The sequence below is a fragment of the Oscarella lobularis genome, chromosome 9 (genome assembly GCF_947507565.1).
Source record: "Oscarella lobularis chromosome 9, ooOscLobu1.1, whole genome shotgun sequence".
NCBI classification, from domain to species: Eukaryota; Metazoa; Porifera; class Homoscleromorpha; order Homosclerophorida; family Oscarellidae; genus Oscarella; species Oscarella lobularis.
In genome coordinates this window covers 3,166,578-3,193,877 of record NC_089183.1, presented here as the reverse complement: position 1 = coordinate 3,193,877, position 27,300 = coordinate 3,166,578, and the positions used below count along the sequence as shown (strand labels likewise).

General features: G+C 44.5%; 10 protein-coding genes and 2 long non-coding RNA genes across 19 annotated transcripts; 9 read left to right on the top strand and 3 right to left on the bottom strand.

Annotated features, from left to right (window-relative positions):
* Positions 1–266: 266 nt before the first annotated feature.
* Positions 267–3,759, bottom strand: LOC136191560 (uncharacterized). The gene is made up of 4 exons (XM_065979914.1): positions 3,357–3,759; positions 845–2,333; positions 559–687; positions 267–509 (listed from the first exon to the last, which is right to left on the bottom strand). The coding sequence occupies exons 2-4, from the start codon at positions 2,153–2,155 to the stop codon at positions 390–392; spliced, it is 1,560 nt and encodes a 519-aa protein (XP_065835986.1). The 5' UTR covers positions 2,156–2,333; positions 3,357–3,759; the 3' UTR covers positions 267–389.
* Positions 2,474–5,270, top strand: LOC136191562 (rho guanine nucleotide exchange factor 39-like). Its single transcript, XM_065979917.1, has 14 exons — positions 2,474–2,599; positions 2,822–2,934; positions 3,084–3,299; positions 3,530–3,648; positions 3,721–3,791; positions 3,849–3,974; positions 4,025–4,059; positions 4,112–4,200; positions 4,255–4,357; positions 4,414–4,493; positions 4,544–4,661; positions 4,724–4,834; positions 4,891–4,961; positions 5,011–5,270. Exons 2-14 carry the CDS (start codon positions 2,836–2,838, stop codon positions 5,075–5,077), a joined length of 1,305 nt encoding a protein of 434 aa, XP_065835989.1. The 5' UTR covers positions 2,474–2,599; positions 2,822–2,835; the 3' UTR covers positions 5,078–5,270.
* LOC136191563 (glutamine amidotransferase-like class 1 domain-containing protein 1) lies at positions 5,091–6,645 on the bottom strand. The gene is made up of 8 exons (XM_065979918.1): positions 6,127–6,645; positions 5,997–6,073; positions 5,841–5,946; positions 5,685–5,792; positions 5,522–5,625; positions 5,377–5,470; positions 5,215–5,326; positions 5,091–5,163 (listed from the first exon to the last, which is right to left on the bottom strand). Exons 1-8 carry the CDS (start codon positions 6,173–6,175, stop codon positions 5,148–5,150), a joined length of 666 nt encoding a protein of 221 aa, XP_065835990.1. The 5' UTR covers positions 6,176–6,645; the 3' UTR covers positions 5,091–5,147.
* LOC136191561 (disks large homolog 1-like) lies at positions 5,782–8,420 on the top strand. The gene is made up of 10 exons (XM_065979915.1): positions 5,782–6,182; positions 6,264–6,324; positions 6,375–6,473; positions 6,520–6,674; positions 7,156–7,552; positions 7,603–7,754; positions 7,803–7,989; positions 8,043–8,080; positions 8,132–8,183; positions 8,242–8,420. Exons 3-10 carry the CDS (start codon positions 6,455–6,457, stop codon positions 8,283–8,285), a joined length of 1,044 nt encoding a protein of 347 aa, XP_065835987.1. The 5' UTR covers positions 5,782–6,182; positions 6,264–6,324; positions 6,375–6,454; the 3' UTR covers positions 8,286–8,420.
* A 184-nt stretch (positions 8,421–8,604) lies between these two features.
* On the top strand, positions 8,605–12,106 carry LOC136191221 (uncharacterized). The gene is made up of 16 exons (XM_065979529.1): positions 8,605–8,665; positions 8,911–8,989; positions 9,115–9,630; positions 9,683–9,819; positions 9,870–10,046; positions 10,095–10,203; positions 10,257–10,368; positions 10,442–10,516; positions 10,572–10,655; positions 10,712–10,837; positions 10,894–10,965; positions 11,020–11,094; positions 11,154–11,237; positions 11,294–11,347; positions 11,413–11,445; positions 11,503–12,106. The coding sequence occupies exons 1-16, from the start codon at positions 8,618–8,620 to the stop codon at positions 11,900–11,902; spliced, it is 2,181 nt and encodes a 726-aa protein (XP_065835601.1). The 5' UTR covers positions 8,605–8,617; the 3' UTR covers positions 11,903–12,106.
* Positions 12,107–12,164: 58 nt separating this feature from the next.
* LOC136191648 (uncharacterized) lies at positions 12,165–13,237 on the top strand. Its single transcript, XM_065980030.1, has 5 exons — positions 12,165–12,482; positions 12,532–12,564; positions 12,622–12,660; positions 12,714–12,758; positions 12,815–13,237. The coding sequence occupies exons 1-5, from the start codon at positions 12,166–12,168 to the stop codon at positions 13,230–13,232; spliced, it is 852 nt and encodes a 283-aa protein (XP_065836102.1). The 5' UTR covers position 12,165; the 3' UTR covers positions 13,233–13,237.
* A 53-nt stretch (positions 13,238–13,290) lies between these two features.
* LOC136191647 (uncharacterized) lies at positions 13,291–16,479 on the top strand. 2 transcript variants are annotated; one of them, XM_065980028.1, is made up of 15 exons: positions 13,291–13,634; positions 13,740–14,267; positions 14,324–14,472; positions 14,519–14,698; positions 14,750–14,870; positions 14,918–14,987; positions 15,048–15,110; positions 15,172–15,255; positions 15,305–15,388; positions 15,447–15,497; positions 15,547–15,609; positions 15,663–15,725; positions 15,779–15,829; positions 15,896–15,943; positions 15,995–16,479. In XM_065980028.1, exons 1-15 carry the CDS (start codon positions 13,364–13,366, stop codon positions 16,389–16,391), a joined length of 2,223 nt encoding a protein of 740 aa, XP_065836100.1. In that variant the 5' UTR covers positions 13,291–13,363; the 3' UTR covers positions 16,392–16,479. The 2 variants fall into 2 exon arrangements, with proteins under 2 accessions (XP_065836100.1, XP_065836101.1); XM_065980029.1 differs by having other exon boundaries at positions 13,312–13,634; positions 15,893–15,943.
* Positions 16,480–16,515: 36 nt separating this feature from the next.
* Positions 16,516–17,959, top strand: LOC136191645 (uncharacterized). Of its 2 annotated transcripts, none has more exons than XM_065980027.1 (6): positions 16,516–16,792; positions 17,168–17,195; positions 17,243–17,275; positions 17,333–17,371; positions 17,430–17,480; positions 17,537–17,959. In XM_065980027.1, exons 1-6 carry the CDS (start codon positions 16,522–16,524, stop codon positions 17,637–17,639), a joined length of 525 nt encoding a protein of 174 aa, XP_065836099.1. In that variant the 5' UTR covers positions 16,516–16,521; the 3' UTR covers positions 17,640–17,959. The 2 variants fall into 2 exon arrangements, with proteins under 2 accessions (XP_065836099.1, XP_065836098.1); XM_065980026.1 differs by having other exon boundaries at positions 17,427–17,480; positions 17,537–17,958.
* LOC136191646 (uncharacterized) lies at positions 17,395–18,363 on the bottom strand. The gene is made up of 2 exons (XR_010670887.1): positions 17,725–18,363; positions 17,395–17,670 (listed from the first exon to the last, which is right to left on the bottom strand). It is a non-coding gene; the product is annotated as an uncharacterized lncRNA (long non-coding RNA).
* Positions 17,956–19,971, top strand: LOC136191644 (uncharacterized). Of its 2 annotated transcripts, XM_065980025.1 has the most exons (11): positions 17,956–18,027; positions 18,091–18,131; positions 18,180–18,233; positions 18,613–18,666; positions 18,713–18,754; positions 18,850–18,912; positions 19,008–19,049; positions 19,161–19,202; positions 19,251–19,301; positions 19,371–19,445; positions 19,501–19,971. In XM_065980025.1, the coding sequence occupies exons 1-11, from the start codon at positions 18,022–18,024 to the stop codon at positions 19,634–19,636; spliced, it is 606 nt and encodes a 201-aa protein (XP_065836097.1). In that variant the 5' UTR covers positions 17,956–18,021; the 3' UTR covers positions 19,637–19,971. The 2 variants fall into 2 exon arrangements, with proteins under 2 accessions (XP_065836097.1, XP_065836095.1); XM_065980023.1 differs by having other exon boundaries at positions 17,992–18,131.
* LOC136191643 (NADH-cytochrome b5 reductase 3-like) lies at positions 19,954–21,559 on the top strand. The gene is made up of 9 exons (XM_065980022.1): positions 19,954–20,029; positions 20,093–20,251; positions 20,325–20,397; positions 20,463–20,569; positions 20,622–20,751; positions 20,808–20,885; positions 20,938–21,023; positions 21,076–21,172; positions 21,253–21,559. The coding sequence occupies exons 1-9, from the start codon at positions 20,027–20,029 to the stop codon at positions 21,423–21,425; spliced, it is 906 nt and encodes a 301-aa protein (XP_065836094.1). The 5' UTR covers positions 19,954–20,026; the 3' UTR covers positions 21,426–21,559.
* A 2,420-nt stretch (positions 21,560–23,979) lies between these two features.
* Positions 23,980–26,858, top strand: LOC136191593 (uncharacterized). 5 transcript variants are annotated; one of them, XR_010670869.1, is made up of 6 exons: positions 23,980–24,298; positions 24,348–24,413; positions 24,464–24,566; positions 24,635–24,676; positions 24,737–24,928; positions 26,643–26,858. It is a non-coding gene; the product is annotated as an uncharacterized lncRNA (long non-coding RNA). The 5 variants fall into 5 exon arrangements; XR_010670871.1 differs by having other exon boundaries at positions 23,981–24,298; positions 24,737–24,890; positions 26,657–26,858; XR_010670868.1 differs by having other exon boundaries at positions 23,981–24,298; positions 26,657–26,858.
* Positions 26,859–27,300: the final 442 nt, after the last annotated feature.

The window sequence follows — 27,300 nt, the reverse complement described above, 5'->3', positions numbered from 1 at the left end:
GGATATATGCGTACGTACGAGAACCTGCACTTCATTATACACCAATAGGACAGTCTCTAGTAGAAGAGACATAATATATAGTCTAGTCATCTCCCTTTTTTACTTATGTGGGACTCTCCTTTTACAAGAACCGGCCAGGTGTTTAGACTCCCGTCGTCTTTCCCCCACACGCACCTCCCACTCCCTTACTCAACGATCAAAGGACGCCGACGTGAAACTGCCTTTGGCTTCTTTCCCCCCTTGCCGCGACGCCACACCCACACACGCTCATTTACTCGTATTCATGTAGTACCATCACCTCAACTAGGAACGAAAAATGTAAAACGCGCGCGAAAAAAAAGTCTTAAATCGTATATACAATTTTTAAAATTAAAAAATTTTATTAATATCTAAACGTCGCCGCCGCGATTCCGATGTCCCTTTTTCGAGCGTCGATTGCCCTTGAGATGCGGCAGCAATCCAGCAGCGGCCGCTCGTCGCAACGAACCACTTCGCGGCGTCTCAGGTTCCTAAAAGGGGGTCCCTAATTGATAAATAAATAAGGCGTTGTTAGCTCACCTCTCCGGCACTCTTCCGGCCTCCGCCTCCCCCTCTCCGATTCTTATTCGATCCAATTACGGGCAATGCCGTCGAGCGATCGCGTTCCTCATCCGGGGCACGCGCGAGAGGTGATTCGTTTTCCTGGATCTTTGTAAAAACAAGCGGAAATGAGGTCGAGGTATCGAATATCGCCCCGCGCGAAGCCCTTCGTGTTTAGATAGCCACCCAATACGCGAGCGCGAAGCCTTTGGCAGCGTATCTCCGCCTTTGGGACCCCGACGTGTTAGCGCGCGTCATCTCTTACCGATATTCTGTGAATCTTCTCGCCGCAATGCGTGTTCTGGAGATGATAGAGGAGTTGGTAGCGCGCTCGAAACGTTTTGCTCGGTTCGGCGTGGGAACACGTTCGCCAGCAGCATCGGAAGCCGTCTGCGCCTTCGCCGAGAAGATTCCAAGCGCCAGGCGCGCACACGTGTTCTTCCACGTGCATGAAAAGATCTCGCGACGAGGCGAACGCGTCGCGACAGTTCTTCCACTCGCATTCATACGGCGAGTCGAGATTCAACGTCGCCGGCTTTTTCGACGAGAATGTTCGTCCGATTTTGATCGTTTGTCGCGATCTCGCCCGTTTTCCGCCGGGATGTTGTCGGAAACCCGGATGCGATGCGGCTAGTCGCGCCGCTTCTTCGTCTGGCGGCGCGGGAGCTTCGAACGAAGGTATGGGCGGGGGCGCGGACGCGAGTAAGGGATCCAAACCGGCACCGCCCGTCGTTTCGACGAGTTTCGCGAGCGCCGGCTGTTGATAGACCCCCGATCGACGCCCGTATCTATTCGACCCCGCCCCCGCGTTCGGGTCGACCAAATCCGGCAAACCTTGAAGCGGCGCTTTGACCGAGTGAACGAACTGTAGTCCGAATTTCTTATAGACGTGCGAGATGAGTTGATTGGCGTCGGCCGAATCCTCGTCTTCGCCCTGTCGCGTCACACGCCGGTTATTCTGACTGAGAAAGACGCGCGCGCCCGCTTGACGTATGAGCAGCTGAGTGTAGAGATCCTGCAGGCGCGACTGGTCCCAGTCCAAAGGGGGGCTGCCACGCCCATGCGTGCCCCGATCGCTCTCGCATCGCGATATCGACGTTTCGTACTCCTCAATTCCCTCCTCGTTGAAATCGCGAAAGGGAAAATGCGCGGCGAGGCCCCCTTTGGGGACCCCCCCGGCGAACCCTTCGTCTTTCAGCCCGAAATTCTCGCGTAGAAGCCAATTTAGAGTCCGCTCCATCGCCGTTTCGTACGGAATAGTCTTGAGCATCTCCATAGAATAAATAATCGGGCCCGTTATCGTTTGAGACGATATCTTCTTCTTCGGTACGGGCGTAATAGCGATTACGTCCGCCGTACCGACGTCCAAACCGCTTTTATCGCGAAGCGGTACGCTTCCTACGTGGGAAATCGTTCCGCCGCCTCCTCCGCCGCCGCCGGTCGCCGCCGCCGCGGCGGCGAGACGATCGTGTAATCGCGAAGCGACGATAGACGATAGGGGATTCGTTTCGTGGCTTGTGCGACGCGTTGCCGCCGCTGCGGCGGCCGCGGCGACGCGTTCGCTTCTTTCGCCCATTCGCGCTGACGTTTTAGGGGTTCGGTGCTATGTTTGTCGACACTTTGATCTCAGGGGCGTTGACGCGATTGGATCGAGGAGCGAAATCTCGTCGCCTTTCGCGTTCGATGCCTTGTGATTCGACGTGGGCGCTGTCGCAAAGCCGTAGGAAAGAATGCGTCGTCGCGCAGCGGGCCGCCTGGGGAAACAGAGAGCGGTTGGCGATTATTATCTGACCGCGAGCCGTCCCATGTGCATATACTTGGCAGAAGCCGATAATTTCGTTAGGAAGCTCGTCGACCAATAGGCGAGCTTGCTTTGCTAACTAACTCTAATGCGATTACTATTATACGGGTGCTCGTGTTGACTTCGCTTTCCTTTCTCAGCAACCAGGTGGGCCACAGGCTCATTTCCCGTGTCAATTTCAACGCGAGGGGCGGTTCGCGTTGCTCGACACAAGCAAAGGTAAAGCAAACGGGGAAATCGGGGAAATCGCGTGTGCCCGTCATCGAAGACCGCACACTGTTTCTACAAACGACGTGCAAAGCGCAAACGCGCCACAGGAGGGCGCAATCACCCATAACAAACACAGCATGCGCGCGCGTATGGTGACACTGTTGCTAGGGACTCGCAATACCGCTTCTATATCGAGCTCTCCTATTATCTGACGTCACTTGTCTGTATCAGATCGTTTTCGCGGCATGGCGCTCGTTACGTCGACGTCGAAACGAGATCGCATCGTGCAGGAGATATTGGATACCGAAGTGTCTTACATAGGGAATCTCGAGCTCATTATCGAGGCAAAAGAAAATTCATTTGTCTATGGCTAGAGTTGCGCCAGTCTTTAAAAGTATTAGTCAATAATTTGTCAGGGAAAGTGCGCATGCGAGACTGGCGTAACTCTGCGCCCCGGTTATTTCATCAAAAAGAACGTGTTTTTTCCACGCAGCTCTTTCTGAATCCTATTCGAGAGACGTGCCTACTCCCCGACGACGCGCGCGCGACAATATTCTCCAACGTCGAAGCGATTCTCGCCGTGAATCGCGAACTTCTCGCATGCATGCTCGAACAAAGTCCCGGAGAAGCGTTCGCGCGACTCGCCCCCTTCCTCCGACTCTACTCGCTCTACGCGAACAACTTCGAACGAGCCAATCAAACACTCGCGGTATTATAAGGGGAAGACTGACAGAGACGTGGGGCCCCCCTCGGGGATCTTGCTCACCTTGTTGTCGAGGTGACCGAAACTTCCGAGCGAATGAGACCTGTCCGAGCACTTAGGGCATCTTTTATTTCCCTCTGTTTACTGTTTACCATACCCGACCTATTTAAATATCCGGCCCCCTGAAATCCCAAAGTATGCTAATCCACGCCCCCCTGTACTCTCTCTCCAAAAAGAAATGGACGAAAAAATCGCCCGAATTCGCTCGCTTTCGAACCGAACAAGAATCGCGTCCCGAATGCTTGTCATTGGGACTAGCGTCTCTCCTCATAATGCCAGTCCAGCGAGTGCCTAGGTAAAAATAAATCTGCATATCCTGCCTCAGCCCCCTCGCACTCATGCACACACATATAATACACAAACATAGATGCAAACTCCTTCTCGACGATCTTCTCAAACACACGCGTGACGACGATCCCGAGTGGGCGAAATTACGCGGTATATCCATAGGTACGCTTAGTGTAATTTCGTTGTGACGCGCGTACGTCCCCCCAGGTGCGTGTCGTCAAATCGGTCAGGTGACGACGCACATCAATGAGCACATACGAACGCACGAGAACTTCCGCCAGATGCTTCGAATACAGAATTCCTTGACAGGAACGATAGCGATTCTAGCACCAGGTTAAAATATAGATCATATATATACACATCATCATCCATTACATATATAGGGAGAAAATTTATTAGGGAGGGAAAGTTGATGAAGGTCTTGTAGCTATAGTGTATTGGGGATTTTTAGCATAGTTCGCGTGCCTTAGATTTGTAAGCGAAAGTCGAAGGAACGCATGTGCTTTCTCTTCTCCGATTTATTTATCTATGCTCGACCGACTGCCGCGGAAAACTCGACGTGAGCCACCGTCCATTCCTCTAATAAATCCAATTTCATTATTATTATATGTAGTACGTACTCGTGTCGATCCGTTTTGCCTCTCATGTTCTGCACCGTGACTCGAATTGACGATGAGACAGATGCGAGAGCGCCAGGTGTGTCCTCCTTTGTGCAGGTAAATGACCTCAATTAGGAATCAGATTACGCGCACTCACAACCGCACTACCGAAGATAACGTGCAAGGATTTGACCGTGCGTATGTTTGGTAAAGAAATCCAACCGTGGGTTGATGACATACGCAAGGCTATTGAGTAAGGGAATTTTTCTTTCTTAGGTGGTCTTATGTTTTTTTATCTGTTAGGGAGTTGCGTGGTCAGCAGATAACGCTTCTCGAGCAGATTCGATCGCGTGCTGGTCGCGATAAGTGTCACAGGCTGCGTGATAGGATATCGCGTCATTTGGACTCAAGTATGCAGAAGGTACGGAAATTGGATACTGTAGTATGTAGGCAGCATTCACATGCAAATGGTCCATTCTATAGAGTGAAGGGCTCAGTCGATCGCGTTTCAATGCCAGTGAAGTGAGAGTGGAAACAACGCCGCTTTTGGAAGAGCAAGAAGAGGCAAATGACATAGAGGAAAATATACAGGAGGTCAGACACATTAGAAATTTTGAAAATCAACGGATTATTATTTTTTAATTAAAAAGAAGGTGGATGTCAGTTTTGTTGACAGTTCTGGATTTTGTGGTTGGAATTGCTCGCCTCTAATTATCGGAAGGTATTTATCCTAATACTGATTATTTCACGTGGATATTTATCTATTGAAGAACGAGGACGATGACGTATGACGTTCAACGACAAAAGGTCAGGTCTTCTATATGCGCTATTATGTGACACGTGTTACACGCTGATTTTAATTATTTATTTATTGACATTCAGCAAAAATGAATTGTTTTTTTTCTGATCACCGCGACTTTTGCCTGAGAATGAGAAAGAGATAGAGACGAGATTATTTTAATTGAAATATTTACTTGGAATTAGAAAGAAGAATGAGATTTTGCACAGCACACAAAGTGGAAGAGTCATTTTGCCCCGTCACCACATTGCGATCAATAGAAACGTGAACGCAATCAGGTAAGCTTGCTAATTAAAAAATTAAAAATTTAAAAAAGATCAATAATTAATTAACGTACCACTGTATACTCCCCCGTGATCTTTGATAAAGTCCTCAGCTATGATAGGCACTTCAGCGAAATCAGGCAAACGCACCAATTCGTTAACGGAAGGCTTTATATATAATAAGAACACCCATATAGTAGCTACATCATATATACATACCCCTGTCATGCAGTATCCCTGGAAACACCAAGACCCGTCTGAGCTCGGCTGATTGGCTGGCGAGCAGAAGGCGGCTACACCGCTGCCAACAGCGCATAGACACTCTGTAACCAAAACCCCTTAGACACGCCCACGCGTTTTGTACCACCAAAGTTTGTCTCACTCTTCTCAGACATGAATGAATTGATGACCCAGCCGAGATGTTGACTGCGAGCGAGATCGTGGACGGCGCCCGGGCTGCTGGGCACGAGAAGCGCCGCGTATCGATTCGCTGTGAATAGATAATCGAAATTCTTACGGTAATCAATTCTTTTTCTACCTTCGACTCCTTCGAGGATGAGCGGTTGGGACGTCGCTTTCGCGTTGAATTCGTTTAGCCATCGGCGACTGTTGTCGTCTTGCTTGACGAAGTGAATCGGTTTACCCTAGCGAGATAAAACGTCATCGCGCTGGAATTCATTCATCGGTAACGCGCCTCGGGCGTTGCTATGTGTACAGCGAACGCTGATGACGTCAGAGTGTAAGAATGTATGAAGGATTGCGCCGAAACGCCTACGAAAACAACGCTGACATTGAAAGGGGCCCCCGCTCGATTTTTGCAACACCTTCGACGGATGCCGAGCAGACGATTAGACAACTGGGTCGCGCAGTCATAAAGCAAGTAAGTTTGCCTCGCGATTTGTTTGCAGAGCGTCTCTAGAGTCTAGCGCACGTGGTTTACCACGTGAAACTCGTCTCGTAGGATAGCTGGCGCCAGAATTCAAGTAATCAATCAGTAGCTTCTTTATCTTTTATATAGAGAGGTAAGAAGAACATTTATTTGGGTGCACGAAAAATTATTCGATTTATTTAGCGACGCGCGCTAACTGCACGTGAGTTGCAAGACATCCCTTTCTTTAGAAGCGCAGGACGTCCCACGACATTGACACAGCCATGCCACTGTCACGTCAAGGTGAGCTCCGCGTGCGGCCCTTCGCAACTCACACCTCGTCTTTCAGACGCCGCGCGCGCGCTAAGACTCCTCGAAGACTTTATCGGCAAATTGGACGCCGAAACGGAGCCCGAACACGTCGAAGCGCTCGCGCGAGCAATCGACGTCCTCCGAAGCAGCCTCTTCACGTCGCTCATCGACATACAACAGTCGTACGTCGAGGTAAAAAGCGAAAAACCGCGCGTGCGTACTTGAACCGAACGACGGTCGCCAAAGAGACCATTTCTCTTATCCCAGAGGGGGTAACACGTAGAGTTATTCTTCAAAAAATAGTCTAGATCGATGGGCGCGGGATCGTGCTGGGAAAATCGCCTAGGGAAATCGCGCGTAGGACGTCGGATGTAGGATGGCATGTTTGTTTAGTTCTTTTCGGTTGGGAGGGGAGGGGGGACCCCTTTTTCTGCGGCGTTTCGCGGTCGAAAGGACGTCCGTTCGGTCGAGAGGCTAGCCGACAGCTGCTTCCTACTTTAGTGTCTGTTGAATAATTAGAGGAAACGAGAGGACGTTCTTTCATATGGACGCATTCATTCATTGTACAAGGGTCACTGTCATTATAAATGGGAAATGCCTAATTAATTATCACGTGACATTTTAAATGAATTAGACGCAGTATTCTATTGTCTTCTCCTCCCCCCTCCCCTAGGATGTGTCCACGTTTGATTCCACGTGGGACGTTCATAACAAAGGTGACGCTGTTGGCTTCTGTCGTCGCTATGGCATCTCCTTGGGATCCCTCCGAAGTTACCTCGCCGCCGATTCCACCACCATTCCCAAAGAAAACGGTTCCCATCGCATCCGTTCCCATGACAACGCCGACGATCCTGACGATGATCTTCCTCTCCAATGGGATTCCTTTCACACGGATCCGGTTCTGGCGAAAGCGCGCGCGCTATTGGACGAGAGTAACGACGTTGTCGCTCCATTGGAGGACAAACGGGAACGACAGAAGTCAGGCGGCGCTACATCACCGTCGTTTCTCGACGAATTGACGACGAAAACGGCGCAAAGACGATCCACACTCGACGAAAACGCACTCACCGGTGAAAAATACAAAAATTAAAATATCTCAATTTTTTGAATTCTTGTGAAGCTGAGACGAGTTTTATTACGACGACGTCATCGCAGAAACGTGAAAACGGTGACGTTTCATCGAGAACCGAATCAAACTCCAACGCTCGTACACAACGAGCCGATTCTCTTCTCTTTATGCGTAACAAGCAATCAATGACCCGTTTCGAACAGGTGACAAAAAACTTAGATAATCTCTATTTAATTATTTCTTTTTTCCAGTCGGCTGAGTCGCGTTCTCAGAGAACTGTTTCGTTGACTAAGGGTTCAGAGGGATTGGGTATGAGTATCGTTGGCACGGCAACGACTGGGGTTTTTGTTTCTATGCTCGTTTCTGGGGGTTACGCGGAGCGGGACGGGCGTCTAAAGAAGGGCGATCAAATATTGAGTATTAATGGAATCACCATGGGTACAATAGACACATTGTATTTAATAATTTTTGATGAAATTGTTTTTTTATAGAGAAGAAGTCTTATACTGATGCTGCATCTGTTATAAAGGTTTGTAATTAATTGTTTCTATTTATATGTGTCTTTAATTTTTTTTCTTAGCAAATTTCCGCTGGTGGAAATGTTGATTTTGTATTGACGTCAAATCCTGCAGGTGAGTTGTTTAATTAACTTTTTTGTCTAGGCTTTTCATCACCGTTTTTTCTTTTTAGTTTTTGCTGAGTATGAACGGGTAGCTGCTCAACGAGCTAAATAGGGTGCAGTGAGTCTTTTATTTTACTCTTCTTCATTTTTTCCTTGTCTTTTTCTTTGTTGCGCTTTTTTGCTTTCTTCCTTGGCCTGTTTTTAGATTTGTATCCCACCTTTCATTATAACTATATATAGAATGTTATTTGCTGCCGAAAAGTGAAAAGTACCTACCACTAGTAGTCTACTCTTATTTAACTGAGCTCAAAAAATGACAGACAGAAACGCGACTGAGCGTTTTCAACGACAATGACTGTGATATAATTTGAAGGTTAGTAGTTCTGCTACTGTATTGCCAAAATATTATGGATCCGGAACTGCGCGTGCGTATTTTACTGAGAAATGAAGAAGCTCTTCAGAATCTTATCCAGGAAAGACTCGATCGACAATGTTAGTGAAGACAGACTGGTGAAGAGGCGAAATTTGGAACGAACCAACACGTGACAGCGTAGTGGTTTGGGCCCTAACGCGTTCGGTATCGATGCTAAAAGCGCAAACGAATAGAGGAAATGTAGCGTTTTACCTTCTAACAGCACGTCGTTAGGCTACACGATCGTCGCGTTTTAGGTGGGAGTGGCCTCTTCTGTTCATTCTAAAGGTCAAAACGTTCACTACTCTAAGCCCTTCGATTCTAGGACCCTCGGAACGCCGAAAGTGATGATCGCTTCCCCGATACTTCAAGTCACCAGGGCCGTCGGAGGGAAGCTAATAGTGGTACACGGCGATTTTGCGCGCCCTCATTTTTTAAATTTCGTTACTGTGCAATTAGTTACGTAAAGTCCTTTGCGCGTGCTATTAGCTGCGTAAATTGTAATATTTTTTATTGATTTCTGGCATAGCCAAAGTCTCAAAAGTCACTTCAACGGCTGACGATGTCGAATTTGAGGATCATGAAAGCGCGTTGGTCAATAATCATCTCTATCTCTTTGGCGGAGCAACCGACTCAAAATTCTTTCCCCGCAATATAATCTGGGTGATGAATCTTGGCGTTGAAGCTTCAAAAAGGAAATGGGTCCATCGTTTGGTTCGAGGCCAAACCATTCCTCCATCTTGCACAGGAGCACGTTGCGTCGTGATCAACGAAATGATCTACTCCTACGGAGGAATGGCGAAAGACTGCGAGATCCTGAAAGCCGTTTATTGTCTTGATCCAAAGAGTATGAAATGGATTGAAGTGGATATTGAAGGAAAGCCGGCTCCGCGCGCACGATGCTGTCTGTGTGTCATTGGATCAAGGATCATCATGTTTGGGGGACATGACCCGGGCGACAACCGTTCGCTTCAGTCTGGAGCAAATGAGGTGCATGGGTGGAATAATGAAATTTATAAAGTGGAAGTGGACAACGAAGGACGAAGTGAGTTGAACATTTCTATTAGTATCATCAATCAAAGTAAAAATCATTCTAGGGGTGTGTTTGGATTTGAAGTTGAGCGGGAAAAGGCCAAGACCACTTAAAGATCCTGTCATGGTATCAATTGACCAAAATCGGGCCATTCTTTTTGAAATCAGCAGTTGCTCGTTCGTGTTGAATTTGCACAATGAAGTAATTTTGAATTATTAATGACTACTACTAATTGATTGATTGATTGATAGAGCTGGACAACCATTGATTTTGTTCAAACACCCAGAGGATGTGATGCAATTTGTCAATTTGTGAAGGAAGGATTCGAAATCGAAGAGAAATCACTTCATCTTCTCATTGGTATCCTGGTAATCAATTTCTGTGATTCTGTTTACGTTTCAGATATTGATGATCACAAATATTATGAGGTTTTGTCACAATGACATCCTAATTTGTTATTGATTCATACACTCTAGATGGACATCAGGATTTGGTCTATTAAAAAACAATTCTCGCACACGTTGCACTGTGTGCAGAACAAAGACCTTGTTTTCTATTATAGGGGTTTTAAAGTTCTTCATCTTGGTATTTTGTGCTGAATGGAACTGCGTTTCGTTTATTTCATTTTTTGTTCTAAGATTCGACAAAGGAGATTTTTGTGAAAATGGCACCAGAGCTGCATTTTTTATTGAGATGTTATGATCTTCAACGAAAATGTGCTCAATTGGAGAAAGAATCAGAGTGCTCCAGGTGATATTTTATTGATCGCGTTTAGGCCACATTCTTGCAGACAAGACTTTTTAACCTTTTCTATTTAATTTAGAAACTGTAGGCAAGTATTGGCTTCAACGGAAGCAGATCTCAAGCAGTGTAAAAATATTGAGATTCCTGCCATAAGGTTATCACAATATCTGAATAATAATAATTGGTATTGACCCCTATTCTCAATTTAGACAAGATCTAGCATCTTGTAAAAAAGAAGAAGCTAATGTTCGATTTAATCTTCAGCAACGCAACCACGAGATCTCTGTCCTAAGGTGGAATAGGCATTTTGTCCTATGTAATCTTATTTAATAAATTATGTAATTTTTAGACGAGAGCTTGATGATTCTCGGCGTCGTCTTGAGCAGAAAAAACAAGATCTTGCATCTAGCGAGAAAAAAGCAGCTGAAGCGCAACATTGTCTAAAGAAACAAAAAGACAAAATTAGAGCTATGAAGTTAATTAATAAGGATTATCTTTTTAAGAAATTGGCTTATTTAATTTATTAATCAGGCAAGAGTCTGAAACTTCTCAAAGCAAAATAGCTGAACTTGAGAAACATTTAAAGCAGAAAAGTAGCGAGAGGTTATTAATTACATGCTGTCAATTCTTCAGCGCATTTCTACTTGTAATTTTTAGACTGGAGTTTGAACAGAAAGCACAAGATCTTGCGTCTCGCGCGGAGAAAGCAGCCGAAGAGATATCCACTTTGAGGTTAGAATAGAAGTAGGTCATTGTTCCCATTGAATCTATATTTCGTTTGTTTGGTTTAGACGAGATCTCTCCTCTTCCCGTAGGCGGGAACTGGATAATCAGCGCAGTCTGGAAAATAAAAAGAAAGAGATTTTCACATTGAGGTTATCACAGATAGTATATAGGAAACTTCATGATAATCAATTAGTTGTTTTTCTAGAGGCAAACTTTCGTCAGCCCTAGAACGTCTCGAAGTTGAGAGAAGTCACGTCAGGTGGTCTATGGATTGAGGGATATATTCTATTGAAGAATAATTAATCATAACTATTCTGTTGGTAGTACGCAGACGGAAAGACGTGGGGTATTCAACAGGTATGTGACGCATTTCAATTACGTATGAGTTCCTTCACGCCGTTGGATGTCGCGTAGATTTGTCGAACCCTATCACGTCTTTTTGTTGCTCAGCATTTTAGCAATTTTTGGTGGTATCTACTTCAGATATTATCTGGAGACATCGTCTTCCACGAACTCGTCCCCGCTTTCCTTCTACGATGCACGTTGGAACGACTTCTCCTGGATCATTTGTGAAGCTGGTCTCAGCAAGTGGCAAGACATAGGATACCGGTTGGGGTATGACTGGCACAGTCTTCAAGTGATTCGCGAAAGCGGACAAGGAAGCAAAGATCATTGTCAATCTCTTCTCGCAAAGTATTTCGAAAAGAATGGAGATTCAAAAGAAATGCGCAAAAGAGTTGTCAAAGCGTGTGATGACGTTCACATTGGAGGTCGACTCAAGGATATCGTGAAAGGAAAAGGCTATTCTATTTGATATGATTTTTTAACTCAAAAAAGGTACGTGGAGAAATAATTGACGCTTGCTTCGCAGTTGAACTTGATGGCCTCCTTACTGAGAATCTATCAAAGGAAGGCTATACTTTGTAAAAAATTTGACGCAATTTTTAATTAATTAACCGGTTTTTCGTATTTTTTCTTTGAAACACGCTATCAAAATGATTTGATCTCTATTTAATTATTGATGTTTCTCTTCAAGTCACATACATTTCGTTGACGAAAGGCGCATGCGTCTCCAAGATGGCGGATCCGAAGTGGAAGACTCATCTCCAGCCAAATGTAGCTACCGTCACCGAAAGCATCTTCGTTACCGGCATCCTCCTCGATCTACTCGTATCTTACGGACTCATAACCATGAACCAGCGCGCAAGAATTGATCGGGCCGATATGATAGAAAGCGACAAAGCCACAAAACTTTTTGAAGTTCTCACGAGATGCTCACCGGGCTCGTTCGACAAATTCTGCCGAGCCCTCGACAAAACATCGCAAGGGCACTTAGCCGAAATATTGCGAGATCTTTCGTCTTCTCAAGATGAATATGATTCTGCTACTATAAGGTCTTCATTGCATGTTGAAATATTTCTCCTAATAATAAATTTCTTTTAGACGAAATAATCCTGAAGGAATTTCCACGTTGAGGTTATTACGAAATAGTATATAGGAGAACTTAAAAATAATCAATAAACCGTTTTTCAGAGAGAGACGATCATCAGCACTAGAACGTAGTCACGTCAGGTGGTTTACTGTAATAGGGAATATATCATCGTCGCAACTATTTTCTATGATAGTGGACAAACTGAAAGACGCAGAAATGAAGAAGAAACAAATAACAGGTACATGCAACGCATTTCAATTACGTTATGAGCTCCTTCACGCCGGCGTTGTGTAGATTATTTTACGTGCTTTTGTTGCTCAGCATTGGTGCTGCTGGCGTCTATGTTGGATATCTGAAGACATCATCCTCATCATCTCCCGTCTACCCGAAGCCATCATCTTCCACAAACTCGTCCCCTGTTTCTTCTCTTTACGATGCACCTTGGAATGACTTCTCCCGGATCATTTGTGAAGCCGGTCTCAGCAAGTGGCAAGACATCGGAGACCGGTTGGGGTATGACTGGCAGAGTCTTCAAGTAATTCGCGAAAGCGGACAAGGAAGCGAAAGAGATTGTCGAGCTCTTCTTGCAAAATATATAGAAAAGAATGGAGATTCAAAAGAAATGCGCGAAAGAGTTGTCAAAGCGTGTGATGACGTTCACATTGGAGGTCGACTCAAGGATATCGTGAAACGGGACGGCTATCTTATTTGATATGATTTAATTTGCGTTTTTAGTTTCTTTGTCATCAATGTGACCATTTTCTCAATTTTACTATCTCTCAATACAGTATCTCGATCTCCTCGCGCGCATGCGCGCGCCGCTTGGCTTGGCTGCCTGCCAAGATGGCAGACCCGATGTGGAAGACTCACCTCGTACCGAAATTCGCCACCGTTACAGAAAGCATCTACGTTACCGGCACTTTACTCGACAAACTCGTGCAGTACGGACTCATAAACATACGCCAGCGCGGAAGAATTGATCTGGCCGGAATTGAAAGCGACAAAGCAGCGAAACTCTTTGAAATTCTCATAACACGTCCACCAACCTCGTTTGAAACATTCTGCCAAGCCCTAGACGAGACGGAACACGAGCACTTAGCCAAAATATTGCGAGGTGAGGGTTAGGCATGAATAGTTTCTCCTCCCTGATGTAAATACTTTTGAAAGACCCTGATGACGATGTAGATACAACAAATTATTTAAGCTCTGGGCGTTTTAGACGAGAAACATCTCGAAAGGCAAGATTCAACCGTTCAACCGGAAACTCGCCTGTGCCACGAAAGTGTCTTTCTCAACGGTAGCATCTACCTCTTCGGTGGCTGGAATTTCTCAACGTACCTCTCGCGGAATCTAATTTGGAGGTTCAAGGTGCTGAAAAGGGAATGGAGACGTTTTGTGGTTCAAGGCAGAAAAATTCCTCCACCTTGCATCAAGGCACAATGCGTCACGATGAACCAAAGGATCTTCTCCTACGGAGGAAAAAAGGAAAGTGGAGATCGACTGGGAATTGTTTATTGCCTCGATCCCACTGAAATGAAATGGTCTGAAGTTTCACCGCATGAGGAGGAAAATAAGCCTGCCAATCGCTTTGCGTGCTGCTTGTGTGCGATTTCACGTTCAAAAATGGTCATGTTTGGGGGAAACACAGGCAATGTTTCTCGTGACCAACTCCAATATGAGGCCTGTAAGGATGAAGATGATTGGAGCGATGAGATTTTTGAATTTCAATTAGATGGCAATGATGAAGGTGAGGGGTTACGTTTCAATTTATGTCAAGCTAAATATCGATTAATTAAATGGCAGGGGCGTGGTCAGATTTGAAATTGAGTGGGTACAGGCCAAATCCACTTCAAGACGCTGCAATGATCCCAATTGATCAACATAGATTATTTCTCTATGGAATTGATAGCAAAAATGCAACTCACTCTTTGGTCATAAATTTAATAGCACAGGTACAGTAGATTGGTTGTTTGTTCGTTTTTTTATATAGTGTTATAGGCTTGGGTGATCATCACTTTCGATGTCATTCCATCACCCAGAAAAGGACATTCTCTTTGTGATTTTGTGATAGAGGGATTAGAAGGAAAACTGCTAGGCCTTCTCACTGGTGGACACTTGATACCTGGCAAATCTGACTATGTTTATCTTTTTGATTATGAGTCTCTCATGGCATATCAGGTTGCTACACAACAGCAGCAGCTATCTTGGTGTATTGATTATTGATTTTAGATCGATGAACCAAATGCATCTATAGTCGATCACACGTCTCACTCTGTGCAGAGCGAAGGCCAAAAGACTATCGTTTTTCTCTGCGGCGGACCTGGTCCAATTCTTACCTTTTTTCAGTTTGGTATTTCTAAGTTGCTTCAGTTGACGTTTAATTGATTGTCATTTAAGATTCGAGAAGTAAGTCATACATAGAATTGCGTTCATCGATGATTCTAGATGAAATGCAGAGTGCTGCAAGGTGATAAATTTGATTATATTATTGTTTCTCATAAAATTGTGTTTATTTCAATTCGCCCAGACAAAAACCTGATGAAGAACGGGCCGACTCTCGTCCTCCTTTTGATAAAAATACTTTCATGAGGTTATTCAGGAATTTTCTATGAGGTGACCTAAACTGTTAGCATAATACCTGGTTAACTTAGACAAGATCTGGAGTCTTGTCAAAAGGAGGTAGATGAAATTCAGCGTTGTTTTCAGCAGTGCAACGATGTCATAGACCCATTAAGGTTACAAAGGATGACATTCAATCGTATTTGAGCAATTCTTTTGCATCAGGCAAAAGCTTTTGTTATCTCAAAGCAAAGCAGATGAACTTGATCGTCTTTTACAGGAGAAAAATAGGGAGAATTTGACGTTGAGGTGAATAATGCAGATGAATTTTCTTCAAGTGGTTCAAATAATTACTTTGTCTTTTTAGCCAGAAACTGTCTGACCAGCAGAGTGATCAAGCCAAGATCTCCACGCTAACGTTATTGACGATTAGCACGTTATTATTTAAATTATTTGTCAACTTTTAGACTGGAACTGGGTAAGACTCAACGTCATCTTCGTATTCATGTTGAAGAGATATCCACTTTGAGGTTAGAATAGTTGCATATTTAGATGCTTTGTCCGCTGAATGATTTTCTTTTAGGGAGGAACTAGATAATGCTCAGCGTAGTCTGCAAAATAAAAATGAAGAAAACGCCACGTTGAGGTTATCATAGATCATATATAGGAACTTCATGATAATCAATAAATTGTTTTCAGAAACGAACTTTCATCAGCCCGAGAACGTCTTCCAGTTGGAAGTCACGTCAGGTGGTCCACGATAGGGAATATATTCTATTTACAAATAATTAGTATAAATATTTCTGTTGATAGTAGTCAGACAGAAAGATCTAGAAATGAAGTAACGAATACATTGACCAACAGGTAGGTGACGCATTTCAATTACGTATGAGTTCTTTCACGCCGATGCAAAAGATTAATAAGCTATGGGAACCTGTTGCTGTTGCTGGCCTTTCTAACTGCATACGTTGTTTTCTACATTGGAGATACCAAGACATCGTCTTCCACAAACTCGTCCCCGCTTTCCTTCTACGATGCACGTTGGAACGACTTCTCCTGGATCATTTGTGAAGCTGGTTTCAGCAAGTGGCAAGACATAGGATACTGGTTGGGGTATGACTGGCAAAGTCTTCAAGCAATTAGCGAACGCGGACAAGGAAGCAAAATTCATTGTCGATTTCTTCTCGCAAAGTATGTCGAAAAGAATGGAGATTCAAGAGAAATGCGCAAAAGAGTTGTCAAAGCGTGTGATGACGTTCACATTGGAGGTCGACTCAAGGATATTGTGAAAGGGAAAGGCTATTCTATTTGATATGATTTTTTAACTTGCGTTTTTAGTTTTTTAATTTGTATGTGACCATTTTTTATGGAGTTTTTTAATTATTGATGTTTCTCTTCAAGTCACATACATTTCGTTGACGAAAGGCGCATGCGTCTCCAAGATGGCGGATCCAAAGTGGAAAACTCATCTCCAGCCAAATGTAGCTACCGTCACCGAAAGCATCTTTGTTACCGGCACCTTCCTCGATCTACTCGTATCTTACGGACTCATAAACGGAAATCAGCGAGCAAGAATCGATCTGGCCGGAATCGAAAGCGACAAAGCCACAAAACTTTTTGACGTTCTCACGAGATGTTCACGGGGCTCGTTCGACAAATTCTGCCAAGCCCTCGACAAAACATCGCAAGGGCACTTAGCCGAAATATTGCTAGGTAAATAGAGAGGGTTATAGTGAAGGACGTGTACTACCTATTCTTACGGAACTATTTCCCGTATTAAAATCGTCACGATTTTAAAAATCGTCAAAACAATTTTTAAAATTGTCAAGGATATTTTTAAAATTGTCAAGGCAATTTTAAAAATCGTTAAAGCAATTTTAAAAATTGTCAAGACAATTTTCAAAACGTCAAGGGAACTTTAAAATCTTCAAGACAGTTTTAAAAATCTTCAAGACGATTTCCTTATTATTATTATACGGGGTGCTACTGACGTAAAGTAAGTACGCTACAAGGTAGTACACGTCCTTCACTATAACCAAAAATAGAGATAGAACTTGAGAAAAGACCGAGATCTTTCGTCTTATCAAGCTCAAGATGAATGTGATGCTGCTATAAGGTCTTCATTGCATGTTGAAATGTTTCTCCTAGTAATGAATTTTTTAGACGAAATAATCCTGAAGGGATTTCCACGTCGAGGTTATTACAATATAGTATGTAGGAAAACTTTATAATAATCAATAAACTTTTTCTCAGAGAGAGACAATCATCAGTCCCAGAACATAGTCACGTCAGGTGGTTTACTGTGATAGGGAATATATCATCGTCGTAATTTAATTTTCTATGATAGTAGACAAACTGAAAGACGCAGAAATGAAGGAGAAACAAATGGGTCAAATAAGAGGTACATGCAACGCATTTCAATTACGTTATGAGTTCCTTTGCACCGGCGTTGCGTAGATTATTTTACGTGTTTTTGTTGCTCGCCGTGGTTTTTGCTAGTCTTGGACATTGGAATATATTGGAAGGCTTCGTTAGATTCTTCATGGACCGTCAACTTTAACCAAAGCCATCATCTTTCACAAAGTCGTTCCCTGTTCGATGAACTAGATTTCACAATTTTTTGCTGAGTATGTACGTGTAGCTACCCAATGAGGTAAATGGGGCAGTGAGTTTTTTATTTTACTCTTCTCCATTTTTCTTGTCTTTTTTGTTGCTTTTTTGCTTTCTAAATTGTATCCCACCTTTCGTTATAACTATATAATTTGCTGCTAAAAAGTGCAAGTACAGCCTTATTGAGGAGCATTGGCAAAAAGAAAACGAAGCGTGGGTCCGCTGCGTGCCACGTGAAACGTACAGTCCGGGCGTTCTAGACTATATATACATACTGCTTGCACGCTGTATGAGTCTAATACTCATTGCGGGCTATTGCCGCTAGCCTCAAAATGACGGTGGGTCTTTCCTTCCGCAGAAAGGAGACTATTTCTGAACGTTTGATGAGGCGTTTTTTACAGTGGCTTCACAAGTCTTGCAGGAGAAATGAAACTGCCCTAAAGTAGGGAATACACATTCAATCCAATTTCATTCCTAATCTTAACATCAGGCGAAGTTATTCACTTTTCCAAAGCAAAGCAGCTGAACATGAGATCCGTCTGAGGTAACAAGTTGCGGAATGAACCCGAACCAGGGATATCCGGCCCGAACCCACTGGGTTCATCTTGCGCAATCATCGAAGGACGTAATCACTCCGAGAAGGAGTTTCAACTGTTTGATGTCCAATTTCTCTCCCCGCAAAGAGTGCACGAATCTAAACCTCGGCTAATTAAAATAGTTTTGTTTGACGTCCTATCAGTGATGATTTAAGTACTTCCTATCGTCGTAGAAGGGCTAGCAAGCCAGGCTCTCCGAGAAGTGGACGCGCTCACGTGCCCTACACGGATTGAGAGCCTGGCTTGCGAGTAAATTGTACATATGTTATTCGTTTTGTTCCTTACATTATTAACAAATTATTAATAGATATCTCTCTTTTAATTTAGATCTGAAGTCACATATCATCAAGAGAGAGGACTCAGAGGAGAATCTGCGCTAAGGTAATACAGTGGTTATGTTATCATTGAATAATAAATTGTGTATTAGGGACGCATTGTTAAATGCTCAAGAGATAATATCTGTGCTAATGTAATAGAAGGGTTATGTTATCATTGAATAATAAATTGTGTATTAGAGACATCGCTATTTGTTTTGTTAGTAGATTATCTCTATTTTTAATTTAGATCTGAACGCGATTCTTTAAAAGAAATGTACAAGTCTTCTCAAAGTGAAGTATCTGCGCTAAAGTAAGAGAGGGGTTATGTTATCATTGAATAATAAATTGTGTATTAGAGACATTGTTATTTGTTTTGTTAGTAGATTATCTCTCTTTTTAATTTAGATCTGAACTCGCATCTGCTGAACGTAAAATATCTGTGCTAAAGTAAGAGAGGGGTTATGTTCATTGAATAATAAATTCTGTATTAGAGACACTTATTTATTTGTTTTGTTCCTTTCATTATTAATTAATAGATTATCTCTATTTTTCATTTAGCTCTAAAAATGCATCTCACCTGCTTGAAATATCTGAGCTACAGTAATAGTGAAGTTACGTTTATTATTAGATACTAAACCGTATTTTTAGAAAAGAACTACTGTCACTGAGGGACACGATGATCCCACTGCATTTTATCGAGTATTATAATAGAGATATGCTGTTATTCTTTGGAGAAATTATAACTATGTCTTTTTTGAATTTACTCAGAAGAAAAGTGGAGAAACGAAGGAGAAAGTTTAACTTCATGAGGGGCAGGGGTCAAGCAGAAGCTACTGATCACCCGTATGTGACTGCACTTTCATCATAATACATGCCTTATACTGATTATGCCTCATAGCACGTCAGTTTATGAGGCCAATTGGAACGTATTTGCTCGAATTGTAAGCGAGACCTGTTTCACCAAACTGCAAGATCTTGGAGACTGTCTAAAGCGTGACTGGGCAAAGCTTAAAGATCTCAGTCAAAAGGAGTAACGAATTGCAGAAACGTTGTGGAAGAGTACAGAAGCGAACACGGAGACTCAGAAAATGTGCGTAAGCAAATAATTTGTGCTTGCTTGTTTATTCGCCTTGGTGGCCGTCTATATGAAAACTTGCAAAAGGAAGGCTATACTTTTCCCAAAAAATAAATTTCATTTGATATGAAGTTTGAATGGCGTTTTGTTAGAATTTTGTATTGCACTCGTTCTTGTTCCTTGTTTTTGGTTTTTTATTGGCTACTAATAACTATTTCATTTGATATGATTTTAACTTGCATTTTTTAGTTTTCTATGTATGTGAATAATTTTTCTTGGAGTTTTTCGCCGTCATTGCGTTGATGTCCGGGATTATTTGACGTCATAGCCGACGTGCGCTGATCGCGAAATGGTAAGCCAAAGGACGTTTTCGCTCGCCGATTACGTCGTCTCTCTAACACTATCTGCATTTTAGATTGGTCTAGTCGTGGCGGCAATCGCTCCCGTCGTTATTTACATCATCTACCGAACGTTCTGGGGAACGACAGGCAAAGCGGGGTCTCCAACGCCACCGAAACACGAAAAATGCTTGGATCCAACAAAGAAGATCCCAATGAAGCTAATCGAAAAGGAGGTAACCGAAAGAGAACGCGAAACGAGACAAAACCACGTGAGAGTAGAGCCACGTCGAAATTTTTCGCACGTAGATCGTGAGTCACGACACGCGACGCTTCCGCTTCGCTCTCCCGCGATCGGACATGATTCTCGGCTTGCCAATCGGTGAGTCTTCGAAGAGGGAAGGGGGGGGGACCCCATGCATTCATTCATGAAATAATTTCTCTCAGGGAAACACATGTACTTGAGCGCCCGTATCAAAGACGATCTCGTCATTCGTCCATATACCCCCGTGACCTCGGACGATGAAATTGGCTACTTTGATTTAGTCATCAAGGTAGCTATGGATACTTTATGGGTCATGTGATGTATTTAATTATTTATTTTAGGTCTATTTTGCCAATGTTCATCCGCGTTTTCCTGATGGCGGTAAAATGACTCAGCACTTGGAATCCCTTGAAATTGGGGATACAATTGATGTGCGTGGGCCATCAGGTCATCTGACCTATCTGGGCAAAGGTAAGAAATAATTAATAAGAGAGAGAGAGACAGAGACACGTGTTCTCTTCACCAAGGCAAAATGCACATCAAGGAAGGCAAAAAGGAAGAATCGCGACAATGCACTCACATTGGAATGATAGCTGGAGGCTCCGGTATTTAATAATAATACATTATTTATCATTAGACAATATTTTCGTGCGCAAGGCATTACCCCAATGCTTCAAATCGTCCAAGCAATTCTAAAAGACCCATACGATAAAACAGAGATGTCACTCATATTTGCCAATCAGGTATAAATAAATAAATATATAAATACCCTCCGACCAATAATGTATACCATAGACAGAAGACGACATTCTCCTTCGCCCCGAACTAGAAAAAATAGCAGCAGATAATCCAAACTTCAAGCTTTGGTACACCCTAGATCGTCCACCCGAAGGTAAGACAAATAATTAATATATTCCCTGGGGATCCCAGCCCTTGTGACGCAATCGCTGTCCCCTCCCCCCGTCCCTCCAGATTGGAAATACAGTTCGGGTTTCGTGAGTGAGGAAATGATTCGCGAGCACCTGCCCCCCGCCGGCGCGTCCACGCAGATTCTCATGTGCGGTCCGCCGCCCATGATCAAATACGCGTGTCTTCCCAATTTGGAGAAACTCGGCTTCACGCCACAAATGCACTTCGCTTTTTGAAGCTGCGACAATTTTTTTGGAGGGGGGGGGGGGGGGGGGGGGTAGAGCGCGCGCACCCACACGCCACGAGTTCCTTATTTTTCGTTGTCTTGTTTTTGGTTTATTGTGGCACCAAGAGTTACGCGTAGAGCTTCTCTCCCTTCTATAGAGTCGTCACATCATAGGATTAGCATTAGGGTTTCCCTATATATTTTTGCGCAATGACGTTACATTAGCACAGAGCTGACTAACTGAACCTCAAGCGGATAAAAACTGCATGCGACTACGTTTACAAAACCGATACATGATGGGTCTCACGCTAGATACTTAGTCCTATACAGGGCTGACTTGTACGTCGCGATTCCACGTGTCTCCCTCTTTCTTTTTCACTTTGTACGAGATTTCCCCGGCGCTAGCTAGGATTCCCAATAATAGGGCTATTATTGCTAAGGCGTTCTCGTCGCCGCGGTAGAAACTTATGATATTCGTCGTCATTGTTACCACGACGTTGATTGGAATCGTTAGAAACGAAATAGTGAGGATTAGGCAGTGGTTCTTTTGAAATTTCTTCGTTAAACGCGCGCTCGTTTCCATGAGAATAAGCCAGAGAACGAAGGCGATTGCCAAGCTAAAGTGAAAGCACGCTCCGACGAAAGAGGCCGTTGAACTGAGAGCCACTTCCTCCCTCTCCTCGCTCTTTTTCTGTCTTGTGGAGATGAGCCATTCGACGATGCCTGTGCTGATCAGCGTAGAGACGGTGAGAAAGGCGAGGACGGCGACGCAGAGAGACCTCGGCGAAGGAGCCATAAGGGTAAAGTGAAAGCTGCTCAAGGTGGCATGGGTGCGGGGGATTTGAGCCAAGGAGGCGTCTTGCACTTTCGGCAACTCATCGAGTACATTTAAATAATCGGCAATACCCACGACTTCTAATAATAGTTCGGCCCCAGGGATTCGTAGGAAATGCTCTTGGCTCTCTCTCTCCTTATTCGAGTTCGTTTCTCCAGCTGCAGCTTAGTCGTCGAGCTGCCACTGCACCATGGGGCCAGGAAATCGTCCACCTTGAAATGTCTTTGTCTTCTCTTTCTTCCTACATGTGACGTACTGTACGTAGACTTGAGAGCGATCTGTTTGGGCTGCATGGACGAGCCTTGTTTGGACAAATGGATGAATAAATAATAAGAAGCATTCCTCGCGTTAAGTCTATCACTCTCTTCCGCCTTTCTTTTGAGACAAGAGGCACTTCGTCGCGTCGCTGTTAATCCGGGTTTGGAGACACCGACGCGGAGCGATAAAATCGAACTGCCATCGCGTTTGCTTCGAGAAACAGCGCTGACGAGCCATTACCATAGAGTCTTACAACAGTTTTATTTCATACAAAAAAGAAAAAACGTTGCATGCGCTCGATCGCTCGCAAACTCCTTCCAATCGTTCCTTCTTCGATTTGATCGTTTCGTCTTCGTTTTCTTGAGCTTTCTCGTCCATATTTCCACCTAAAAAACATCCCGTCGTTCTGTCGTCGATTTCTTGAGCTCTTTCGTTCACGTTTCCGCCGAAAAAAAGAAGAAAAATTCGTCTCTGTCGTTCCATCTTCGTTTCTTGAGCCTTCTCGTCCACATTTCGATCTAAAAACAAAAAATATCGCTCTCTGTCGTTCCGTCTTCGATTTCTTGAGCTCTCTCGTCCACGCTTCCACCTAGAAAAAAAGAAAAAAAATTAGTATCTGTCAAAAAATCGTTGTACGTACCTTTTTGCTGCGTCCGTATTCGCGCTATCCAGGCTACACCGCGCGGAGGTTCGGACGCTTCGTAGCCCAAGGCAGCCACCGCAAAAGCAATGGCCACCCGTTCCAAAAAGTGTCGGGCGAGCCACGACGTCATCAGCCACCCCACCGGTACCCGCCTGGATGAGAGACGGCCCCTAATACCGTAGTCCCCCGGCGCGGTGGTACCAAAACCCTTCGGTATGTGTTCCTGAGAAGAACCGGGGCTACTGGAAGTGGAGAGCGGCCGACCACCGTTTGTAGGAGTCGACAGTAAAGACAGTGCATGCCGGAATCGAAGTCTCCTGGGTCGGATTATCTTTGGTCTAATCGTGCTGTCGGGTGAGAAAAGTGCCGGCAACCAGGCCATGGTTGAACACCCCCTCTGAGCCGTTTCTCACTCGAGCCTAACGTGAGTCGTGCCCATTAGCGACAATAAGACCGCAGTAATCGCGAATCCCAGTGCGTAGACCGAGGCCGAAGCCCCCCATTGCCCTGCCTACAGGCTCCGGCACGGCATTATACCGTGGGCCACGCCGAGTCAACTATCCAGACTTGCCTTTTGCCAAAGCTCCCGGGTCGATCCGTCAAGGACGAGACGCAGATTGCTCCGCGACCCATCCACCCTCTGCCGCAACTGAAGGAAATTGGGGGCGCGTGCTCCTTATATACTATGACCCCGCCCATCGCTCTGATTGGCTTGCTGGTTTCCGCTCTTCGTGCTCATTGGCTCTTTGGAAAGAAGGTGTCAAAAGGCAAACCGGTTTCGATTCCGGTCTGACGAAATATTGCATAACGATTTCGGTTAGAGGCGACACATATCGCACCTACATCGAGCAAGATGGCGGAGAAAACGTGGCCACGACGAAACGAAATCGCTGTTAGGTACGTCTTTTCGTTGTTTTTCGCCGCTCATTTCGTCGCACGAAGATACGGGCGTACGATTCACGTGATATCGAACGATCGATGGTACGAAGTTCGTTTCGAGGCCATTCGCGACCGAATTCGAGCGAAACGCGGCTTCGTCTACGATAAATACGAAGAGAAGGAAGAGCGCAACTCGTCATTCGCTCGGAAAATCGAAGGAGAACGTCGAATGGTTTACCTAGCGCCTCGAGCGAACTTTCCGAGCTAAGTAAGGCCTAAAACGCTATTTTTTCTGTAAGGCGAATGCAGTTTTGAAGTCTAGACGCGTTCGAACGTCTCGGTTCAGCGGAAAAGGCAGTCGTTTCGAAAAGAGAGCGAAATTCGTATGAAACGTGTTAGAATATTACGAAAGGGAGTCACTTTTGCATTTTAGACGATTCGATTTCAGTCCGACGTAACACTTGGAAATTTTCAGCTCAAAAGGAATCAACAAAAGAATTTTTAATTAATTAATTAATTAATTAATTAATTAACAAGTAAGAAATCCTAGTATAGAGTCTCTTTTCACGAATCAGTAGACTTTCTCTCTCGTTTTCTCTTGAAGGTCAATTTTCTGTATCTGGATGGAAATAATGAATTCTCACAGGTAAGCGTTTTGAATTTCCCCATTCATTGCTCTCCTTTACCTATAAATTATTGAATCTAGAAGGCCCCAGATCTTCGTGTGAAATTGCTTCGCCAAACGCGTGCTCGTTTCCATGAGAACAACCCAGAGAACAAAGGCAATCGCCAAGGCCGTTGGACTGAGACCACATCGTCGCTCTTCTCGCTCTTCGGATCAAAGGCCAAAGGCAGTAAAGGTGAAGTGAAAGCTGAAAGTGCGGGGAATTTGATCCAAGTAAGGCTTATTGCACTTTCAGCCATCTAATCTTGTAGATACATACACGTTTGGCCCCACAAGTTCAGACGTTTGAACGTTCGAACGCTTGGACGCTCGAACGTTTGAACGTCTGGACGTCCGAACGCGTGGACGTTCGAACGCATAGACGTTTGAACGCTTGGACGTTCAAACGCATAGACGTTCGAACGTTGGACGTTTGGACGTTTGGACGTCCGAACGCATAGACGTTTGAACGCATAGACATTTGAACGCATAGACGTTTGAACGCATAGATGTTTGAACGCATGGACGTTTGAACGCATAGACGTTCGAGCGCTTGGACGTTTGAACGTTCAAACGCTTGGACGTTCAAACGCTTAGACGTTCAAACGCTTGGAGTTCGAACGTTTGAACGTGTGAACGCTTGGACGTTTGAACGTTTTGGGACGTCCGAACGCATAGACGTTCGAACGCATGGAGGTTTGAACGCTTGGACGTTTGAACGCTTGGACGTTCGAACGTTTGGACGTCCGAACGCATAGACGTTTGAACGCATGGACGTTTGAACACTTAGACGTTCAAAAACGTTCGAGCGATTGGACGTTTGGACGTTCAAACGCTTGGACGTTCAAACGCTTGGAGTTCGAACGTTTGAGCGTTTGAACGCGTGGACGTTCGAACGCATAGACGTTTGAACGCTTGGACGGTTCAAACTTTCGAACGCATAGACGTTCGAACGCATGGACGTTTGAACGCATAGACGTTCGAGCGCTTGGACGTTTGAACGTTCAAACGCTTGGACGTTCAAACGCTTGGAGTTCGAACGTTTGGACGTCCGAACGCTTGGACGTTCGAACGCATAGACGTTTGAACGCTTGGACGTTCGAACGCATAGACGTTCGAACGCATGGACGTTTGAACACTTGGACGAACGCTTGGACGTTCAAACGTTTGAACGCATGGAACGTTTGAACGCATAGACGTTTGAACGCTTGGACGTTCGAACGTTTGGACGTTCAAACACTTAGACGTTCGGACGTTTGGACGTCCGAACGCATAGACGTTTGAACGCATGGACGTTTGAACGCTTAGACGTTCAAAAACGTTCGAGCGCTTGGACGTTTGAACGTTCAAACGCTTGGACGTTCAAACGCTTGGAGTTCGAACGTTTGAGCGTTTGAACGCATAGACGTTTGGACTTTCGAACGTTCGAACGTTTGAACGCATAGACGTTCAAAAACGTTCGAGCGCTTGGACGTTTGAACGCTTGGACGCTTGGACGTTCGAACGTTCAAACGCATAGACGTTTGAACGCATGAACGTTTGAACGCTTGAACGCTTAGAGTAATAGACGTTCAAACTTAGACGTTTGGACGTTTGAACGCTTGGACGTTCAACTCATACTAGTAAAAATGTTTAGTATGCAGTGCCGCCGCGTTCATTCAGTAAAGGACTGGCCAGGGTTATAAGATAAACTAGGTGTAACCACGAATCCCAAAAATGTTTCTTAGGGCTTTGCTCCCCCTTCCCATACAGAAAAAAATCTTCGGCACATAATCGGCAGTGCCCACGTAGTCTTACAATAGTTAGGATGAACCATGAACTATAGTTAGTTCATGGTTTTTTATCCCAGATTGACCGTGAACGTGAACTATATAGTTCACGGTTTTTTCGTCCAAATTGACCGTGATTTATAGTTTTCATGGTCTTTATTTTTTCAATGTCCTTTCAGTTTGTCTTTTTCAGATGATCAGCCGCCGACAGAAGATGTGACGTCAATTGAAGAAGGGAACAATAAACAATAAATATATTGCTTGCACGTATTTTGCATGGTATCTACTTAGGTTACAGGCTTTTGATCTCCAGGATATGGAGACAAAAGCACGCGCATTAGAAGGGCCGCGGTGTAGCGTCATGCACGTGATACCTGCGGAAGCCATGTCAAAATTTTTATTGAAAATATAAAATAATAAAAATATTTCTTCATTTCTATTGTCTCTTGCTCCCCTCCCCTCCCCAGGTGTGCCTCACCCGCTCTATAGAAAGAGCAGGCAAGGCACGGGACTGAGACTGCAGTCCCCACAGTAATGTGTGCCTGCTAAAAAAGCAGGCACGTTTTCTGTAGGCGTCACTCTCCTGCAGAGACTGCCAATACAAATAGCAGCCTCTATTCGAAGATATACGCCATTTGGGCAGTTTTGGCTCGTGCCCAGGAGACGGCTGGCCTTTTAGACGCTAAAGCCTCATACCAAGAAGGAGGCATACAGGCAGTTTATAAGACAATGCAACTATGAGGAAGTTACAATGTCTCCGTCATGCCGAGGACGTTGGGACCGCAGTGCAGTCAACCTCTTCGTCAACTTCTTGAGAAAACCTCAAAAAATAAAACA

Bases quoted from the DNA above. Each gene is read 5' to 3' on its own strand.
- LOC136191560 (XM_065979914.1), bottom strand. From the start codon at position 2,155: ATGGGCGAAAGAAGCGAACGCGTCGCCGCGGCCGCCGCAGCGGCGGCA. The intron at 688-844 runs GTAAGAGATGAC...GTTTTTACAAAG, and splicing joins AGAAGATTCACAGAATATCG to ATCCAGGAAAACGAATCACC. The intron at 510-558 runs GTGAGCTAACAA...ACCCCCTTTTAG, and splicing joins GCCGGAAGAGTGCCGGAGAG to GAACCTGAGACGCCGCGAAG.
- LOC136191562 (XM_065979917.1), top strand. From the start codon at position 2,836: ATGGCGCTCGTTACGTCGACGTCGAAACGAGATCGCATCGTGCAGGAG. The intron at 2,935-3,083 runs GCAAAAGAAAAT...TTTTCCACGCAG, and splicing joins ATCTCGAGCTCATTATCGAG to CTCTTTCTGAATCCTATTCG. The intron at 4,358-4,413 runs GTAAATGACCTC...GCACTACCGAAG, and splicing joins GTGTGTCCTCCTTTGTGCAG to ATAACGTGCAAGGATTTGAC.
- LOC136191563 (XM_065979918.1), bottom strand. From the start codon at position 6,175: ATGACTGCGCGACCCAGTTGTCTAATCGTCTGCTCGGCATCCGTCGAA. The intron at 5,626-5,684 runs GTGAGACAAACT...TTTTGGTTACAG, and splicing joins TTCATTCATGTCTGAGAAGA to AGTGTCTATGCGCTGTTGGC. The intron at 5,327-5,376 runs GTACGTTAATTA...TTTTTTAATTAG, and splicing joins TCACGGGGGAGTATACAGTG to CAAGCTTACCTGATTGCGTT.
- LOC136191561 (XM_065979915.1), top strand. The intron at 7,553-7,602 runs GTGAAAAATACA...ATTCTTGTGAAG, and splicing joins CGACGAAAACGCACTCACCG to CTGAGACGAGTTTTATTACG. The intron at 7,755-7,802 runs GTGACAAAAAAC...TCTTTTTTCCAG, and splicing joins CAATGACCCGTTTCGAACAG to TCGGCTGAGTCGCGTTCTCA.
- LOC136191221 (XM_065979529.1), top strand. From the start codon at position 8,618: ATGAAGAAGCTCTTCAGAATCTTATCCAGGAAAGACTCGATCGACAAT. The intron at 8,666-8,910 runs GTTAGTGAAGAC...CTTCGATTCTAG, and splicing joins GGAAAGACTCGATCGACAAT to GACCCTCGGAACGCCGAAAG. The intron at 10,966-11,019 runs GTTATTAATTAC...TGTAATTTTTAG, and splicing joins AAGCAGAAAAGTAGCGAGAG to ACTGGAGTTTGAACAGAAAG.
- LOC136191648 (XM_065980030.1), top strand. From the start codon at position 12,166: ATGGCGGATCCGAAGTGGAAGACTCATCTCCAGCCAAATGTAGCTACC. The intron at 12,565-12,621 runs GTTATTACGAAA...ACCGTTTTTCAG, and splicing joins GAAGGAATTTCCACGTTGAG to AGAGAGACGATCATCAGCAC. The intron at 12,661-12,713 runs GTGGTTTACTGT...TTTCTATGATAG, and splicing joins CTAGAACGTAGTCACGTCAG to TGGACAAACTGAAAGACGCA.
- LOC136191647 (XM_065980029.1), top strand. From the start codon at position 13,364: ATGGCAGACCCGATGTGGAAGACTCACCTCGTACCGAAATTCGCCACC. The intron at 13,635-13,739 runs GTGAGGGTTAGG...TGGGCGTTTTAG, and splicing joins CTTAGCCAAAATATTGCGAG to ACGAGAAACATCTCGAAAGG. The intron at 15,610-15,662 runs GTTAGAATAGTT...ATTTTCTTTTAG, and splicing joins GAAGAGATATCCACTTTGAG to GGAGGAACTAGATAATGCTC.
- LOC136191645 (XM_065980026.1), top strand. From the start codon at position 16,522: ATGGCGGATCCAAAGTGGAAAACTCATCTCCAGCCAAATGTAGCTACC. The intron at 17,372-17,426 runs GTGGTTTACTGT...TTTCTATGATAG, and splicing joins CCAGAACATAGTCACGTCAG to TAGACAAACTGAAAGACGCA. The intron at 17,481-17,536 runs GTACATGCAACG...GGCGTTGCGTAG, and splicing joins ACAAATGGGTCAAATAAGAG to ATTATTTTACGTGTTTTTGT.
- LOC136191644 (XM_065980023.1), top strand. From the start codon at position 18,022: ATGACGGTGGGTCTTTCCTTCCGCAGAAAGGAGACTATTTCTGAACGT. The intron at 18,234-18,612 runs GTAACAAGTTGC...CTTTTAATTTAG, and splicing joins GAACATGAGATCCGTCTGAG to ATCTGAAGTCACATATCATC. The intron at 19,203-19,250 runs GTAATAGTGAAG...CCGTATTTTTAG, and splicing joins CTTGAAATATCTGAGCTACA to AAAAGAACTACTGTCACTGA.
- LOC136191643 (XM_065980022.1), top strand. The intron at 20,752-20,807 runs GTAAGAAATAAT...CTCTTCACCAAG, and splicing joins TCTGACCTATCTGGGCAAAG to GCAAAATGCACATCAAGGAA. The intron at 21,024-21,075 runs GTATAAATAAAT...TGTATACCATAG, and splicing joins CACTCATATTTGCCAATCAG to ACAGAAGACGACATTCTCCT.